The sequence below is a fragment of the Lotus japonicus genome, chromosome 6, assembly GCF_012489685.1.
Source record: "Lotus japonicus ecotype B-129 chromosome 6, LjGifu_v1.2".
In the NCBI taxonomy this organism is placed as follows: Eukaryota; Viridiplantae; Streptophyta; class Magnoliopsida; order Fabales; family Fabaceae; genus Lotus; species Lotus japonicus.
The window spans coordinates 23,400,271-23,418,982 of record NC_080046.1 but is presented as its reverse complement, the minus strand read 5'-3'; the positions used below and the strand labels follow the sequence as shown (position 1 = coordinate 23,418,982).

Here is an 18,712-nt window from a genome sequence, read left to right as displayed (position 1 = left end):
ATGCTAGCATGTAGGTTTTAGTGCTGGTGTGAGCTCCTCGAGATGGGATTAGTGTAGGAGTAGAGTCTTAGCTCTGAACATCATTTGTTTTCTTTGGGGACAGGGTAGTTTCCCACCTATAGCTTTTTGTGTGGTTTCTTTACGGGAATCACAGAGAGTTGGTTGGACATAGGAGATCTTGTTTCAGGCCGATGGGCCAGCTCATTCTCAGTTTTGAGGGATGGTGTTGCGGACACTTCACCCTTTTCATTTGGTTTGTATATATTGCCTACGGGCTTTACATCTTTCTCGTTCCGTCACTGGAGGTTTACTCGTGACGAGGTTGCTTCTTACAGCGGGGGCTGTTTATATATTGTATATTAGTTCTATTGCTTTTCGCATTCGGGTTTTATTCAATTCAGTCTTGTCTTAGTTATTATCGAAAAAAAAAATATTCACGTTTTTCCGCATTAAGTTTATTTTTGGTTACTAAAGTGACGCCACCGAAATCGGGGTGTTACACATGGCAATGCCACATGAGCTTCTTAGAGCTCCGGCGTTGACCCAAACGGCCGGAGGGACCAAACCCAATCATTTTGCAAAAAACTGGGGCCCAATCCCCACCTTTAGTCCGGCAAGGGACTAAAGCCATATTTATGACAAAGGATATGGACCAAAAACTGGATTAAGCCATAAAAATTTAGTTCATTAATTGCAAGTTTATTACAACATGTAAGACATATATCATGAATAACATAACTAGATATTACATTTTATAACAAAGTAAAAACATGGCTCATGTGTCTAGACCAGTTTTTAACATCTTTGATGTCTCTTCTAATTGAGTCTCCTGCAGTTCTTCCTAATCTCCCCTTTTGATCCAGTTAAGGGCTTGTTGTTTCCCATCTTAATCATTGCAGTAACAAAGTCAGAACGGAAGGCCTTACCATTCTTGCTGTAAGCTCTAACCAGTGAATTAGTGGAGCCACCATTGAAGAGTTCTTGATCAGAGTGTAGGAGTCCCCTTTTGATGATGAGGTTCTTGAAGTAGTTGTTGTCAAAGTGATTAGGAGTTCTCACGTCAAGAACAGCAAGGTTGTTGTCTCCAGAGCCAGAAGCTTTGGGACAGTTCCTCTGCTTGGCCTTAGCAAATGTACTGTCAATGTTGCTTTCATTGTATATGTGGTTTCTGAAACTGGTACACCTTGATCTCCCTATTGTGTGACCTCCTGAAACCACACACAAAACATCATCATGAAAAAGAATTCTTCCACATGGATATCAACTTTTCACATATTGTTTCTCATTTCTCTATTGTATGGTGACAAAGAGATCATAGGTAAACAATTCTCTCTCTCTTTTGACCTTATAATAGTGGAGTAGAGATAATGGTATAGAAAAACAATGATACAAGCATAAGTTTTCCGGCCTTGGACATTCATACTTTTGCAGAGCTAGCTCTCTCAACGGGATATTTTTTCCATTAAGAAATACTACAAGCCGAGACATTATTTAAGAGGAATCAAACATGTATCAGTTGAACCAATGACAGTAGATAAATACCAATTTTATATGATCATATAGAGCGGGGGTGTCTGACATCTTTAATGTTTAACAGGGGTGTTAACTCTATAAATTGGGATACACATTCTATATGATATAATGTGGACATTAGTAAAATTGATAGTTGATTTGCTCATGTTACTGTTGTTAGGAGTTAGGTCTCTATCTCATCATGGAATACTGGTCAACAAAAGAAAAACAGAGTAATTTTTCCTATATAAGTTTTATTCTCTCTTTTTGTAAAGAGTTTAACGTTATTAAATCCTAAAATTATAATGTCACTATTATTTTATTTGGTATATATATAAAGTATATCTTTCTAATTATATCTCCAGCTGGTATGAAATATGAATGCATGGTAGTTAGCATTTGGTTAATTTAGTGAGTAGTTGGGACATGTTATGGATGGTATAGACACATTTTCTCAATTGTGTAAGCAATCATGATTCCCTTTTGGTTAATTACATGCATTTCAATCTTATTATGGAATGGCATGACTTTAAGCTTAAAAAAGCGCTCATGCAATGTAATTGGTTGTTAAAATGTCACATCCTGATCCAACTTATGAATTTTGTTGGGAAAAGGCTATTAGTCTATAGTATACATCTATACAACATCATTTAAAATTTGTCACCTAAACAGAGACAAAAGGATTTCATTTTCACATAATGGATGAGAGAAGTGGGGAATCAGAAAGATTGAGGGAGAGGACAGAGAAGTACCAGATAAAGCAACCATGTCTTTGGCAGAAAGCCCTTGAGCTTGAAAAGTTGAGATAAGGTTGGTGAGGTTAGAAGTGGGAGCTGGAATCACACCAGTGTTTGCAGCAGTGAAGTTGGCTGTCCTAGAATCCCTTCTTCCAAGTTTTACCTTCCAAGAAGGTCCTCCAAGCTGCAAAATAAATCAATAAGTAAATATTTTAAGGACCCTTTTGTCAGAAAAAGCCTAAATATTAGTCAATTGTGTTTAGAAAAGAGAATGCTGAAAAAAGAGCTAAAAGAGGGATTATGAGGTATTGCACTCACAAGGACAACAGAGTCACGAGCAGCAATGGCCAAGATATCAGCACAGGACACAACACCAGGGCATAATTTCTCCACCTTAGACTTGATAGCGTCAATTACTTCAAAACCTCTCACTGAATTGTTGTTTGGAGCTGCAGTTTTTTCTCCTCTGAAGGTTGAAGTGTCATCAAGCAGTAATGACCCATCACAACCCTGTTTTCAAACAGGAACTTGTTATAAATCTACATCAATTGTTATAGTGATTGATCAATTAATCAACAATTGAAATTTTAAATAGCTTTCTAATTTTTCATACCCACATGTATATGGTCACAAATTTATTTTTCCATCAATAAGTCCATACCTTTCCTTTTAAGTTACAGTGATTCTTAAAGTTTTGAAGGAACATAATCCATACAATAAGATATGGACAAAGTTGAGCATAGTGCCAAACAAATGCATATACAACCCGATCCTACAACATGGGCACATGGCAAAAATAGGGCGTATAACCATGGGACCACTAGGTTGAGGTCAATTTAGAAATTGAAGGCATTAAATTTTTTATACCATCCCATTACATTCTTATATCATCTCCATTTTGCATTTTCTTGCAAACATATTGTCAAAAATATTTTGTATTCCACCATCCTGTTTGCGGTATGTAATTGGTTACCGCAAACATAAATACAATAAATTTAGGTGGTAAGAAAATATTAAGGGTAGTACTAAAATTAATGCCAAAGAGTTAATTACATGCCTTAAAGCAACTTTAAACCCGTCCGGTCCAACTATGATAAAGATAAAATTATGGTGGTCATGAGAAGTACAAAATAAACGAAGTCATTTTTATCCTCCTAATTTCAGCTTTGCGCTTCATTGTAATTTTCGAACAAATGTTCAAACATACAATATGCATGCTAGCTCATGACTACGAGAGATCACAAATTAAGTGGAAATTGGTTAAAAAGTCAGATAAAGCAACAATCACTCAAGGTTAGTTATAAAGGCAACGTTAAGCCTAGCTAGTCCAAATTTTGATATGTATCCCACGCTATTCGAAATCGGTTCAGATTATGAGAAATCATGATATACATGACATGTAAAGGTTAGTTCAACACCCCCAATCTAGCTGAAAAGATAATCCAAAACCAATCATATATTTTAAGAACAAGATGATAGATTAGGAGTACATTACATCCACAAAGCAGTCATGGAAGAAGAGGCGAAGGATAGATGCTCCTATGCGACGCTCTTTGGCGACAGCAACCTTAACAACAGGTTCCACAGCTGCAAAAAGCTTAGGACATTTCTTAGAATAGAAGCTCTCAGAGAGTTGAGCTGAAGAAGAGGACCCTGTTAAAAGAAAAAACACAGCAACTGCAACAATAATTGATGATGATGGAGAGAAAGAAGCAGAATGAGAAGGAGATTGTGCCATTTCTATAGTGGAAGAGTGAAGTAATTTGTATGAGAAATTCTACAGAGGAGAGTCTTGTATATATAGAGAGATCATATATGAATTAGAAGGTGCTCTGCACCTGATCAACTGTGAGTTTAGAGTACCAACCAGTGCATGGTAATAACAGTTTCACGTTTTAAAAATGAAGATTATTGAATTGTTCAAGATTGATAGCGATGACTGTTTTGTCTTCTTTACTTTTTCTTTTAACAAAGTTAAGGGACACAACATAGATATTATGCTGAAATCAATTTAATTTAGTTCAATCAGTGATGTAATGTATGCAAGTGCTTTTGTTTATTTTCAAAATTGTAGGGTCACCATTTGGGCTGTGAGATTGATTTTGATACAGTAACTTCTTCTTTAATTTCCTCTCTTCTTTACATATTCTTTTTAGTTCAATAACTACGACGCTTGCAAAACTTGTATATGCATTATTACCCGTTCTTATTTAACTGTCCGGAAAGAGGACAAACAAATATTTCGTCTGTCCCTTATATATTATAAGTCAATTTTACATAATTATTTAAGATTAAGAAAAATAGTTATTTACAATAAATTTGTACAAATTTTATTAACTTTTCTTAATTACCCATCAATTTCTCTTTCCGATTTAAGAATTTTTCAAAATCACACTATCTCTTTCATATTAAATAATGAGGTTAAGTTTCAAAAAAAAGTAATAAATGTTTCCTTGGTATTATAAAAGGACTTATATTTTGGGACAAGAAAAACTCTCAAAATATGACCTTTAAATGAGGACGGAGGAAGTGCAATTAATTTTGTTAATTTTCATAAAAGTAGAACTCCCTCCATCCTCATTTATAAGTCACTTTTTGAGAGTTTTTTTCCTTATAATATAAGTCACTTTATAATACAAATGAAACCTTTAATACCTTTTACCAAAGTCACTCTCATATACTCCCTCCGTCCCTAATTATAAGCTAACATTGAGACTTTTTTTGTGTCACTAAATATAAGCTAACCTTGCAAAAGTTAATATTTATTTCCATATTCACCCTTGCATTTATTGGTAGTGGAGCACCACCATTAGTAGTACAATGATGAAAAAGTGTTATCATAAATAGGGGTAAACATAGAAAGTTGTACATTTTTTTTGAAAACCAATGCATCAATTAAGGCTTTCTTAATAAGTGTGATTTTTACAACTTTAGCTTATAATTAGGGACGGAGGGAGTATAATATGAAAGACATAAAATGATTTTGTAGAAAATTAATTTGGAGTGAGAAATTCATGGGTAATCTAGGAAAGTTGATAAAACTTTTTACCAATTTATTGCTAGTAACTAGTTTTCTTAATCCTAGAGAAATATGTAAAAGTGACTTATAAATGAGAATAGATTGATTATGAAGGTTGTGGGATGAAATGATTTTGATGAGGTGTGGGGTTGATTTTCGTTCAAAATGCAAAGGGAGAGTTGAAGGCAGGACCATCGAAGTCTGGCCACGCCACAATTTAGAGCCACGACGCCACCATGGAGGCATCATATCACTCGTCTTCGTCGTCAAAGCCTGGAACCACCAATGCGCCATCGTGGCTTCCACCCTTGTAAGACCCAAGTTTCTTTTAAGTTTTGATAAGTGAATAAAATACAAGAGTTTATTGGATGAAATAAATTTATGAAGGAGAAGGTTCAGGTAAAGTCCAAGGATTGTATCAAAACCGATAAAAGTTATAGCACGACTAACATTCGCCTAATCTTAGGTCGAAGACCCTAGTGAATAGTTAATTCATACTTTAGGACACGATGGAAACTAATTCCAAAAATCTTCAGAGAAATATTAGAATTTCTCTTATTCATCTATAAACAAGTATTTCGACGCGAAACCCTGGAACGTACGAACGTTGAATTCCAATACTCGGAAGTTTGCCGAAACCAAAACCCTGATAGTTCAAGAAACCTAAGATCAACGGACGATGAAGACTTTTTCCATTCGGAGCTTCAAACGAAGATTCCACACGCGTACACCTATTTCTCTTCATGTTTTCAATCTTTCTTCAGAAGAAAGTTTTCCCATCCGACATTCACTGCAAAAAGTAACTTTTCGGGTAAAATAGATTTACACCGACTTTTGATTGTTTACCTTAATTCCAAGAAAATCTCTTTTGAGTTTTGGAATTTTGTCGCCAAAACCTATCTTAGAATTCACAGAGAAATGCGCAGGAAAAATATCGGAATCACTCTTATATTTTTATCTTAACTCTATGAGTTAAATCCTCCGATGTCTAAACAAATCTGTACCGGTTTACAAAATATCTTCTCAAAATATCTTTGATAAATATCTATTCATCCTTATCCGATCTTTGATAAATATCTACTCATCCTTATCTAATCTTTACAAAATATCTTTACAAAATATCTTTACAAAAATATCTTCTCAAAAATATCTATCCATCCTTATCCATCCACCAAGTCATCCTTATCTAAACTTGCAAAATATCTTCCATTTCCTTCCCTATATATAGGTTGTAGCTAGAAAATGAAAATTTGGCAAAATCTCACCCAAAAACCCACCCAAACCCGCGAGCACAAGGAGGAGAGGAGAGGAAAAATATTTTCGCCGATTCTTGCCCGTTTGCTTCACAGTTCGTTGCTAATCGAAGACTACGAGGTATAGTTACTATCCTTCACTTTCGATCGTCATTTCCGTCAATTTTCTCTAGACTTTTCTAAGCTCAAATTTGGAGCTTTTTGTGAAATTGTCCAAATAGCTTGATTTCTCTGTCTAAACATCTTCCCTACGTGCCCAAGAGCATTTCTGTCGGATTAGTTTTTCCGTAATGTCGCCGGAATTCCGCCGGAATCAATTTTACCTCAAATACCCATTTTGGGGCAAAGTCTCAATCTTTTAGCTTAGAACTCTCGACTTGGCTTAGTGCTAGTAGGATTAGTTGTCATAAACGTCGTTGTTGACGTCCCCATCCAATTTGTTTTTCAAAAATCCAGTTTTGAGATTATGAGCTGAAAATAATGACCAAATTACCCCTATATCAGTTTTCGATCCGAAAATTTTTCCGAGATTAGATTCGCCTTAGTTACGACTAATGATAACCTAGGAACCAAGTTTGATCGAAGAAAACTCGACCCACACAATTAAGGGGAGTGGCCGAGAGCACCCTCAAGGGGGGAGGAAATCCGACTTTTTCGAACACTTGTCTTAACGCGTTAGATTGTCGTACCACGGAGTTTGTAGTGTTCCGTGTACCCCTAGCACTGATTGTTTGCTGAGTTTCTGACTCATTGTGATTGATTTTTGTGAAATTGCTTTAAGATTCGTTCGAGGAATTCGGAGGACTTGAGGAGGAAGATCGTGAAGGAAAGTTCAAGGAGCGAGCTGGAAAATCAACAGGTGAGGGCATCTCACTGAATACTAGATAATGATTTAGGTGTCGACGAATTCGACTTGATTTATGTGTTATGCACTTAATTGCTAAATGCCTGAAATGTTTTCTGAGGCTTCGGCCGATCTTGTTGAGTACTGGATGCCATGATATTGTGTGCTAAATGATTCACATGTTATGTGCTAAATGGTTAATCTAGGGTGTGTTGGAATGTGCTATTTATGCTTATTGATTGAGCTGATTTATTTATGTGATTATTTGTTCACATGATATTTGGATTATATTGATTATAATGTGTCTTTCTATTACGCACTTGAATTGCTGACTATATTGAATATACCGTGTAATTGTGCGAATGAGTGAGGAACGTCAAGATAGTGGATAACGGGTAGTTATGCCAGACTCCTGACGAGTTTTTGGATAAAGTTTGATGGGACGGACCGAGGTTCGTACCCTATTATTGTTTTATGGATCGAGACCTTCTCAAAGGAAAATTGAGTTTGAAAATGTTATTGGAAAAACCCCATTTGAATTCACGTAAGAACTTGGGTTGTTCTGTCTAAGGCAAGAAGGGCTTTTAATGAGGCATTGTGCCCGACCAGCTTACCTGGGAACTTCTCGGGCCATTACTTGGGTGATGATGGACCTTTTGTTTGAGACCTTCTCCAGGGAATCATTGGAACTATGGGATCTTTGAAACTAATAGGATTAGAGACGAAACTTAAACAATTTCATAATGAACCTCCATAATGTATTAAACAACCTCAAAACCCTTAATATAATGATAAAAGACTCAGACGAAAGTTTAGGGCTTGAACATAAGTGTTTTGAAAATGAGAAGTGTCGGCAAATCCAAGATTAGGAGAAACTCATAAGTTTCCGAGTATGCTTATACTCTTCGCTCGATGAGCAGTTTATTGTTTGGCTATCTAAAGTTTAGCCGGAGACTATAAGTTTCCAAGTACATTCGTACTCTTTCGCTCGATGAGCAGTTTATGGTTTGGCTATCTAAAGTTTAGCCGGAGACTATAAGTTTCCAAGTACATTCGTACTCTTTCGCTCGATGAGCTGTTTATTGATTGGCTATCTAAAGTTTAGCCGGGAACCATGAGTTCCAAAGTACATTCTTCTTCTTTTGATTAATTCATTTTGTCGCAGAATCGACATTTACCTTAGGGTATTCTTTTTAGAGACATTAGGTTAATTAGAACACGTGGCGACGTGTCGAGTGAGGTCGGAGACGTTGTTTGGCTAATCACTTGCATTCATGCACTCATTTTGAGGTTAATACACGGCGTGATACCGGACCTCGGTGGATTCCAAAATGGTCATAAGACTCGGATTTCCATATTTAGGACACTACGGTGGTCCTTAGTAGCAGACGGAATGGCAGACCTACGGGTTCACTGCTGATCTGACTACTTTTGTGTGGTGTAAGAGACGCCCGAGCGGAATGGTCCCACTATGGCCGGTGTTAGGGCTGACTCGTTGGTGTCTATCCTTCTTCCGGAATGCATCTTGTCAACCAGCATTGCATTTCATGCAACATACATACTGACTTAGTTGCTGAGTGTGATTGGTACTTGTTAATCCTATTTGATGCATGCTATTTGTTATTATCATCTTTTATATTCATTGTGAAATATGCAACCCTAGGAAGTTATCCCTAAACTTATAAGCCTAAGTGGCTATTACTATTTATCTTTACCTATTGAATGTACTATTATGTAATTCTTTGAGTTGACCCTCGCGCGTGCTACCTGTGTTTGGGGGGCTATGTATGCCCTTTATTGTCAGATGTCCATGGCGGACCGGTACGAGACGGTCGTCCCTTCGGGGGGGACCAGGTTTGAGATGTTGGACCAAGACACCCCGGGCTCATGGGTGGTCGACCCCGCCGGCCACCGAGCTATCTATTCGGGGCGAATAATGGAGGATCGCGTTGACCGGATGTCAAGCCTGACGCACGGAGTTTGGAGGCGCTACACTGTCAGCTTCAACTTGCCACCGGGTGTACACTGCGGACCTGGACTGGGAGTACCACCACCATCGTCGCCTTCGGACGACGAGGACCCCTCGGAGGAGGTGCCTGTGGGAGGGACTTCTTCAGGCACTAGTTCACCCACTGTCGCGGCTGCTGTTGACTTGGGATCGGGTGCAGAACCCGCGCGACCAGCTGTGGAGACCGATGCAGTCATCGACATAGTCGTCTTGGATTCAGATTCAGACGACGATCTTGGGGATGCATAGTTGGGAGTGCGGTGATGTGCTTCCCTAGTTGGGATTAGTGTAGGAGTAGCGTCTTGGCTCTGATATTCAGTCTTTCGTTTGGGCAGGGTAGGTCCCCGACCTTTAGCTTTTCTTGTGGTTCTCTTTACGGGAATTACAGAGGGTTGGTCGGTTTAGGAGGTTTTGTTGGCTGACCTACTGTTGTAGGGAGGACTGTATTTGGAACTCTTGTCCTTTTGTTCCGGTTTGTACGTATTTGCCCACGGGCACTACTTTCGGTTAGTTACCCGTCACTGGAGGTTACTCGTGACGTGGTTTTGTTACTTACAGCGGGGGCTGTAATTATCTATCGTATAGTAATTCTGTTATCTTTTGTTGTTGAGTTTCATTTCTTTCAGTTTTTAATTCCTTTATCAAAAAAAAATATTCACGTTTTTCTGCTTAAGTATTTCTTTTGGTTACTAAAGTGACGTCACCGAAATCGGGGTGTTACAACCCTCCTTCTCCTTCTACATGCACTTGTCTCTCTCTTTTCCTCTCTCTTGGATCTTTGATTTTTCTTCTTTTCTTCTTGGATCACCGAGTGGTGGACAAAATTGATGGAGTTGGTGGTGGTGGGTTTTTGTGTCTTGTCTCTATAAGGTTATCGTAATTCAAGGGATAAGGAAGAGAAGAGGGGGAGGTAGAGGGAGGAGAACTTTGTAAATGAATATCAATTTATTATATTGTTATGTTGTATATAGAACAAATTCCTTGATTTCTTCTTTGATTGATTTTCTTTGGTTTGCAGAATATTGAATTTTTGGGGAAAAAAAATAAAAAAGATGAAGATGGAGAAGAAGATGATGTTTGGGAGATATGAAGGTTTTTTTCTTGATTTTCTAGGCAAGATGATGAAGATGAAAGATTTTTGAAGAAGATGTTCATTATTTTATGGATATTTATTATTTATTTTTATTTGTCAACGCAGAAATCGTTATCTTTTGGACAGAAAGATGATGGAAAATCAAAAGTGCTAACAGAAGCACAAGTTAGAACCAAAAGTGCAATTTATTTTTATTAAGGACTCTTTTCACACAAATGGTTTAAGTGGGGGACCAAGAGTATAGTTAAGTCTTTCTTTCCTAAGTGAACAGTTAATAAGGAATAAAAGTAGTACAAACTTTTAAGCTTCGTGTGGTTATTTAAGGGTTTTAATCCCTTAAAGAAGGAACATAAGAATAGAGGCTCATGTTTCAATTTATTTAAGGGATTAAAACCCTTATTTTGAAGTGGCACAACAAGATGTAGTTTGAAGAAGCACCCGACATAATAAGAGGGAGGAAGAGTTTTGAGCTCTTTGACAGATTTTGGCGGTACACTGTTTGTATTTTGCTTTGATTGAAATTTCTGTTTGTATTTCATGTCAACGAACTCGTTATTTTGGTATTTTTTTTATTTGGGTTTTACCTTCTCTATTGTTTGCATGGTTTGTCCTTTTTGTTATGTTTTTTAGGTGCCAATTTTGACCTCTAAGGTGTTGATTTTGATGTCTATTGTTTTTCTAGAAAGATGTTCTTTTGTACAACTATTTTTCTATAGTGGTGTTATTTCTAGTTTGGTCCAGTGGTTTTTTCCTCTCAAATAGAGGGAAGTTCTATATCTCTTATTATTTCTATTGTTATCACCGTTGAAAGTTAAATTTGCTTGAAAGTTATTTTATTCAGAATCTCACAAGTAAAGATGAGTTCCTTATTTTTCTGCTGCGTTACTCAAGTACCAACACTTTTTTGAATGCTTGGGGTAGTGAAAGTCACTACAATGCGAAGGAAGAAAGGGAGGTGAGAGCCTCTTAGGTTTAGAAACCACCTCCAGAAGGGAATTTAACAACTCCCTACCTACAAGAAAAAGGAGAAAATGTGAAAACACATTGAAAAGTGTTGGTAAATCCGCAAGTGTACAAATCCACCCGATTTTAATTATCGAACCACGGGGATTGTGACTGAATAAATTCAACTTAAGCCTTGAGTTTGAAGGTTTGTTTTATTGAGATAAACATATGTCGAAGTAGTATTGAGGAAAAAGAAAAATAAAAAGACAATTCAGAAAAGAAAATGCTTTGGGTTCTTGCTCAACTAGTCAATTCAAGCATATCATTCTATGCACATGTTCTCATGAATCTCTCCTTGCTACTATAGCCTAAGCAACTACCTATCGATGTCTCGGATAGATAATTATTTCATACCAAAAGATAAGCTCAATTCCTCGTGTACTTAAACATTTGTTTGAAGCATAAAGATTATAATGTTCAGGCCAACAAACCTCAACAATTCCTCTATTCCTAGTAGCCAAGATAGAAGGGGAAATCCCAAATGGATTCCCTAATCTATAACAAACTTCCGTTCTGATTATAGAAAAGCATAAAACAAGCATGCATACAAGCTTAGATTGAAATTCAAACAATGAGATTCAAGAAGAGAAGAAGAACATGTGGGAAAGAACTTAAGATTATAACTTAACTATGAAAAGTCTTACAAGAAAACCAAAGAAATAAAAGAGATTAGCCAGCCATGCTTGGCTAAGAACCTGGATTACAAGCTTGGAAGAAGCTCTCTTCCCCTCTGAGTCTTCTAAATTACAAGAGTTTATTCTCAAAATGTCAAAGTTATGAAACAAAACAACTAAACACCTATTTATACGCAAAATGGGCGAGTTTCTGTTGTGTCGCGCGCTCAAGCGCTCACCCAGGGCGCTCAGGCACCAATTGAGAACACTCAGGCGCCAATTGAGCACGCTCAGGCGGCAATTCCCTTCAGCAAAACAGAAACTTTGATTGAATTGGCGCTCAGGCGCCCAACATGGGCGCCTGAGCGCTCTTGCTAGCTGGAAAGTCCCTTGATCTTCATTTTTACTCCACTTTAATGCCTCCTTCAAGTCTTCAAGCCTCTAGACCTTCCATCTTCAGCTGATTCAACCTGAAACCTTGATGAACAAGTTAGGAAAAAATCTAGAAACTCAAAGGTTAGTTTTGCATAAAGGCCCCAAAACAAGTGGAAACTACCTAAGACTCCTAAACTCTAATAAAATGCAACTAAAGTCCCTAAAAAACTATGAAATAACCAAAACAAAACAAAAATACAAATAAAGATAAAAATGCATGAGAATGCATGAAACACTACAAGAGACTCAACAAAAAGACTCAAAACTAACAAAGAAAAGACCCTAAAAACAAGACAAAATCCCGGTCGTCAAAAAGGAGGGAGACGATGGGGACAAGAAAGTTCAAAAAATATATTACAGTTTCGAAAACTTATTTAAACCATATATTAGCAAATTCATAATTTATTCATGAGTTGTCTGAATTACTTAAGGTATGTATATGATAAAATATACATCTTAGTTTTAGGTAGTCCTATAATATTTTGACACCTATTATGATTTAATATTTTCTAAAACACATAACAAAATATTAGTAAGTCACTTGCAGACTCGCAACCTTGTTTGGGTGACCGCGCCTCTCACTTCCGGTGCGGCGACAACCCCCTTTTCCTCCTCTATCATTTTTTCCCCTCTTGTTGCGAAAGTTCCTCGCCTCCTACCAGATCTAGTTTCTCGAGCTCCTTTTTTTGCTACTTCCTATTTCGGTCCTTCTTCCCGTCTTGGTCATCGCCCCTTGTTCCAGCGGTGGCTAGATTTGGCTCAGAGGAATTGTGGATGTGGTGGTGCTGCTCGGTCGCTGATGGAGGAGTTGCTTCAGGGTCTGTTGCCGTTGTTGTATTCATAGAGGGTTTTGGCTTCGAGAACGAAACTCGGCTCAGCCTTGGGTTTTGATGGTGGACCTTGGCCCCATTCCTCCCAGTGCTCCAAATATGCTCTTCTTAGATATGTTTCTGGTCTTCAAAGTGCTTATCGTTGATTCTTCTCTGCCACCTTCTTGCAACTTTAGTGTAGGCGAAAAATATGAAGCTTCTTCCAGTTCTGTTTGCTAGGTATTGCTAGGTGGAGTAATGGCTAAAGGTGCGGTGCATTTGGTGTGTTGCTCGAGGTCAATGGTAGCGGACCTGGGCCAGTGGTGCGCAAATTGGGATCATCGGCAACTGATTTGGGTATTTGGGTTTAGGTGGCTGTGGCTTTGCTCTGATCTCGTTGTCTGGTATGTTGGTCTAGCTAAACCAGAGGGCGCAACGTGTTTGTTATATTGGGCAAGTTTTATGCTTTCGTTCATGGTCGATATCCAGTGTTGATTCCCTTTCCTTCAATGGCGAGATGAACTATGTTTTTGTTGGGTTAGGTGGATGGTTATTCGCCGCATCTCACTCCCCGACGGATGCCCTTTCTCGTCGGTCGTTTGGTACTTGATCTGGGCTTGGGTCCTTGGCAATGTTGCTTGGTGTAAGACCCACATTTTTTTGAATTAGAATAATTAATTAATTTCCGACTCACGCCTAGGTTGTTGTGTAAGCGTGAGAGGAACCTGAACAAGTGTTTGACGAATTGGATAACTAAATGAAGAAGAAAGTTCATAAAATAACTAAGGATAGTACTGTAGTCAGTTTAAGTGATAGCACGAGTAATTTTCACATCCGACTAAGGTCGAGAGTGTCCGAAATAGGCTATTTCCGCTCCTAGAGCACTATTTAAGAGAATTTTAGAATTGAAGGAAAAATAAGAACTTCTTAGTATTTTTCCCATGACCAGTGTCCCGATACAGAACTATAGACTGTACACATGATAGGTTTTGCTTTCCGAAAGTTCGTCGAAGCTAGACTCTATCTTCCCGGGAACTTTAATTAAGACCCTGAATGAAGAGTTTTTCTATTCGGAGCTTCTAACGAAGTTCCCATCCGCGTTGTCTTATTTCTTTCAACGTTTGTGATCTTTTTATAGAAGAAGTTGCTTCATCCGACGTCAATTGCAAAAAGTAGTTCTGTGGGGTATCTTGACCCACACTGCGTTTGAATCGTTTTCTCAAATTAAAAGAGCCTCGAAATAAGTTCTAGTATTCTGTCGCCAAATATTTACTTAAAATCATCAGATGAACGTACTAAGACGACGGAACCCGATAAATCTTTTTTCTCATTTCCTCTCTCCTATAAAAGGAGAAAATCAAATTTTCTTTCTCATTTTCTCCTCTTGGCCGTGGGTTCCTCGAGAGAAAGAAAGGGAGAAGAATTTGCTCACAACTTGCTCATTTCTTGCTCAAATCTTGTGATTCTTGAGGGCTTTGAAAGGTAACAACCTCCTCTTCACTCTCTTAGCTTCAATTTCATCTATTGGAGTCTATTTTTCGTCAAGCATTTGAACCCTAATTTCGTGGTTTTGAGTTTCAGGCATGTTTAGCTTAAATTCTGGTTTCATTTAGCTTCTATGCACTCTCTAACGATCATATTGGTAGCTTATTTGCATATGTGATTGAAGTTGTTGATGATTGTGATGAATTTGCTCTAAAAACCCATTTTGGCTCAAATGTTAACTTCAATTGTGTTAGAGTCATACCCATGCTAAATGTATTCACATTACTTGTTAGTATATGTCTGAGAATGAGCTATGTGCAATCAATTTTGAGAAAACATCAACTTTGGATTTTTAGGTTTCAATTGGGCATGGAAAAATGTTAATTCACAAATGAAGTTGTATGAGTGTTTGGATGGTTTTCCTACCTTAGTTAGGGTATAAATATGCCTAAGAATTAATAGGATTCGAAAGAGAAGTTGGATTACCCTATTTTTGGAGGGGGGTCGTGAGCTTGTTTGTGTGTTGAGGGGAGGAAAATTCCTCCTTTGATGCATGTTTTTAGGATATGTTTTGGAGTAAGCTTGAGGTTGATTTTGTGTTTAAATGATTGGGTATGCTAAGTGCTACTTGTTTCTTAAGTAAGTACATTTTATGGCCTAAATGAATGCAAGATGATAAATTTAGATTCAACTATAAGCATGGTGATTTAAAAATGAGGTGAAGCTTTGAGAAAAATTATAGACTCGTTCAGGTTTGAAGCATGATCAAGTTGCATGAATTACTGCTGTTTCTGTTCTGTTTTAATTGCTGCTGTTTCTGTTATGTTTTAACTGCTGCTGTTTCTGTTCTGTTTCAAGTGCTGCTGTTGCTGTTCTGTTTTTATTGTTGCTATCGCTGTTTCTGTTTTTGCTGTAATTGCTGCTGCTGATTTGCTGTAATTACTGTTTTTGTTGCTGTTTTGCTGTAACTGTTGTCGCTGTTTTACTGTTGCTATTTATTGTTGTTGTTTACCATGTTTTGGTGATGGCATGCGTTAAAATGAAGATGAAATTATATGCTAAAATGAGTTGCTAGTATTTGGTTATTTGTTGGGTTGATTCTAAACTTGAATATGTGATTTATGCTAAATGTCGCCGAAATGTGTCCAAGTGTTTACTTATGTTCTAGGCAAACTAAATAGTTAAGCATGTACTAGGAACATGACTAGGTTTATTACATGAATATGGTGATATGATTTGTGTTTTAAGATGGAGTCAGAACCTTACTTTATTATGTGCTAAGTGCTTATGTGTGAAACTTGAGTAAAGTCAAACTCACCCATTTGGGGTAACTCTTCCATTCGTGCCTACGTGTCTAACTCTACGTTAATGAGCATTTTTAGATCGAATTGTTTCTTAGCGACTAAGCATGAATATTTTGCTTAAGGTTTGGATCAAGTTGAGCTAACGAAGGATCAAGTTAAGGCTTGCAATTACATTAGTAACACGTGGCGTCGCCTTCGCACGGAAATGAAGATACACCTATGTGTAGGCGACGAGCGATGGATTGAGGGATTGACGTTCAGATGATAATGTTGGATACACATCGTCCTTAATCATTATTATACGCTGCTTATAAATATGTTGAATCTCGTTAGAACCTATATTACATTACTCTAGGAAGTTGACCCTTTCTTGCCTTGTTTGCTTTGTTTGTGTACGGGCGGTCGGCAAACTGCCAGGCCCTAACAGGTGTTGCTGTGAGTAGCTGTTGATCGCTGCCAGGAGGTGATTGGATTGATTTTCGGGAAGACTCCTTGAAGTGAGTAGATTAACCGAAGACTGGTAAAAGTAATAGCTAGATGTAAGGCTAGAGCCTTGGGTAGAGAAGTTTACTGTTATTGGTTAAAGCTTATAGGGATGGTTGTATAACTCACTTTGGTTTTGGGTAGGTTCCGATGCATTGCTCTTCTGCAACTCTCCAGTGCGGGGATTGTAGGAAGTATATTGGACTTAGGGTGTTATCGCATTCTGAACCTTGTTGTCTGTCAAGGCATTACGTTATTGTATATTACATGTATTGAACATCCGTCGTCACTCACAAGTGTTTGCCTTGTTAAGGCCGGATGTATGGGTTTGGGCAAGTATATGTCATATCAGGTTTTGGAAATGTTTTAGAAAACAAATGAAAAAAAAATATACCCTTATTTGTAAATCCTTTTGTAAAATCATTTCATTTTATTTAATAGGTTACTAATTCTGACCCCCAAAAGTTGGGGTGTTACACTTGGGGTTTAGTAGGTGTTGGGTTGCTAAAGATTTATCTTTGGGTGCACCAATTTCCAAGGTCTTTTACAATTTAGCTCGTCCTAAATTATTTTTGTTAGGTTTTCTCATGTAGTATTAGACGATTATACTGACTTTGTTGAGTGCTACTTGTATTCTATCTTTGTTGAGTGCTACTTGTATACTATCGACAATTCCATCTAATGAAATGGTTTTGCTTTCTAAAAAAAGTTAGAGTTATTTTACTTAGATATTAATTTTTATGCACTGATGTGATTGAATAAATATGTGAAACTTATTTACACTATCAATGCATAAAAATTAATTTTGTTTTCAAAATGTTCTTTAAGATAAATTTTGAATAATTTAGACAAGCGCTTTATTTCCTTGACACGATTTCAGAGATGAAGGTTGTTTGGTTTCTAGCCAAACACAAAAAGCACAGGAAAGCATACCATTTGCTTTGTCACATGTTTTTATTAAAGTTAATCAAAGCCCTAGCTTGTATTGTCGAAACTAGAAAGTGATGTGTATTGTTATTGGGGAAAGCTGGCAAATTAAATACCACACCACGTAAGGCAATCCATTCAAAAAGAAGTTCAAATTCTCCCCTCCACAGAATGAAGGATGCACACATCTAATCTTCTCGATCTAGTTGTCTTACTGTTGCTGAATGAAACCCCTTTTGGCCAAATTCACCAAAGCGATAGATAGGTCGAACGTGTGTCTAGTTCAGACCTAAAGCGAAATTTAATTTAGAAAAAGATGAGACATTTATCAACTAATTAAAATTATAATTTTATTTGAAGTATAACTTTAAACTTTTATGCTAAATTAGTTACTAAATTTTTCTTTTCTTTTGTAATAAAAAAAAAGTTACTAATTAATTATAATAAAGGTTACTCATATTTATGGTGTAACATTTATATAATCACGGAATCAAAATTATTCGAAATTTTATATTTAAGAAATCACAAAATGCCATTTTGTAAGACCTGGATTTTCAGAACAAGCTAGTTTCCGACTCACGCGTAGAATCAGTGTAAGCGTGACAGGAGTTTGACATTTGAGGAAGATTAATGAAGAAGAAAGTTCAGGAATTGCTTGAGGAATGTTGCGTAGTTGTTTTCGGAGTTAGTGCGAGTCGTCTGCACATTTGCCTTAGGGCGAGCGTGTCCAGAATAAACTATTTCGCTCTTAAAGCAACGTTTTGAGTGAGATTTCGAACTCTCGGAAAATTTAAAGATTCTATTTATTTTTCCATCGACCAGCGTTTCATTTCGGAACTCTGGACTGTACGCACGATAGGTTTCACTTTTCGGATGTCCGCCGACGCTAATTTCTTTGCTTCGAAACCCTATTTTCGAGCAATGGATGAAGACTTTTTCTATTCGGGACTTCTAACGAAGATTCCGTCCGTGTTGCCAGACTTGTTTCGACGTTTCCAATCTTTCTTCAGTTGGAAGTTTTGTCGTTTGAGCATCACAGCAAAAAGTAGTTTTTCGGGGCAGATTAACCGACACTGCTTTTGAGTTTTTCGATATCGTTTTTCCCAAATCCTAGATATTTGTTTTGAGTTCTGGAATTCCGACGCCAGAATCTCTCTTAGAATTTCTCGGTGATCGTGCTGCAA

At 37.4% G+C, this 18,712-nt stretch overlaps 1 protein-coding gene and 1 long non-coding RNA gene across 2 annotated transcripts; one reads left to right on the top strand and one right to left on the bottom strand.

The window, feature by feature from the left end:
* Window positions 1-651: 651 nt before the first annotated feature.
* Window positions 652-4,138, bottom strand: LOC130726377 (peroxidase 4-like). The gene is made up of 4 exons (XM_057577638.1): window positions 3,745-4,138; window positions 2,568-2,759; window positions 2,265-2,433; window positions 652-1,208 (listed from the first exon to the last, which is right to left on the bottom strand). Exons 1-4 carry the CDS (start codon window positions 3,985-3,987, stop codon window positions 817-819), a joined length of 996 nt encoding a protein of 331 aa, XP_057433621.1. The 5' UTR covers window positions 3,988-4,138; the 3' UTR covers window positions 652-816.
* Window positions 4,139-14,654: 10,516 nt separating this feature from the next.
* On the top strand, window positions 14,655-17,039 carry LOC130724478 (uncharacterized). Its single transcript, XR_009014527.1, has 3 exons — window positions 14,655-14,811; window positions 16,241-16,387; window positions 16,536-17,039. It is a non-coding gene; the product is annotated as an uncharacterized LOC130724478 (long non-coding RNA).
* Window positions 17,040-18,712: the final 1,673 nt, after the last annotated feature.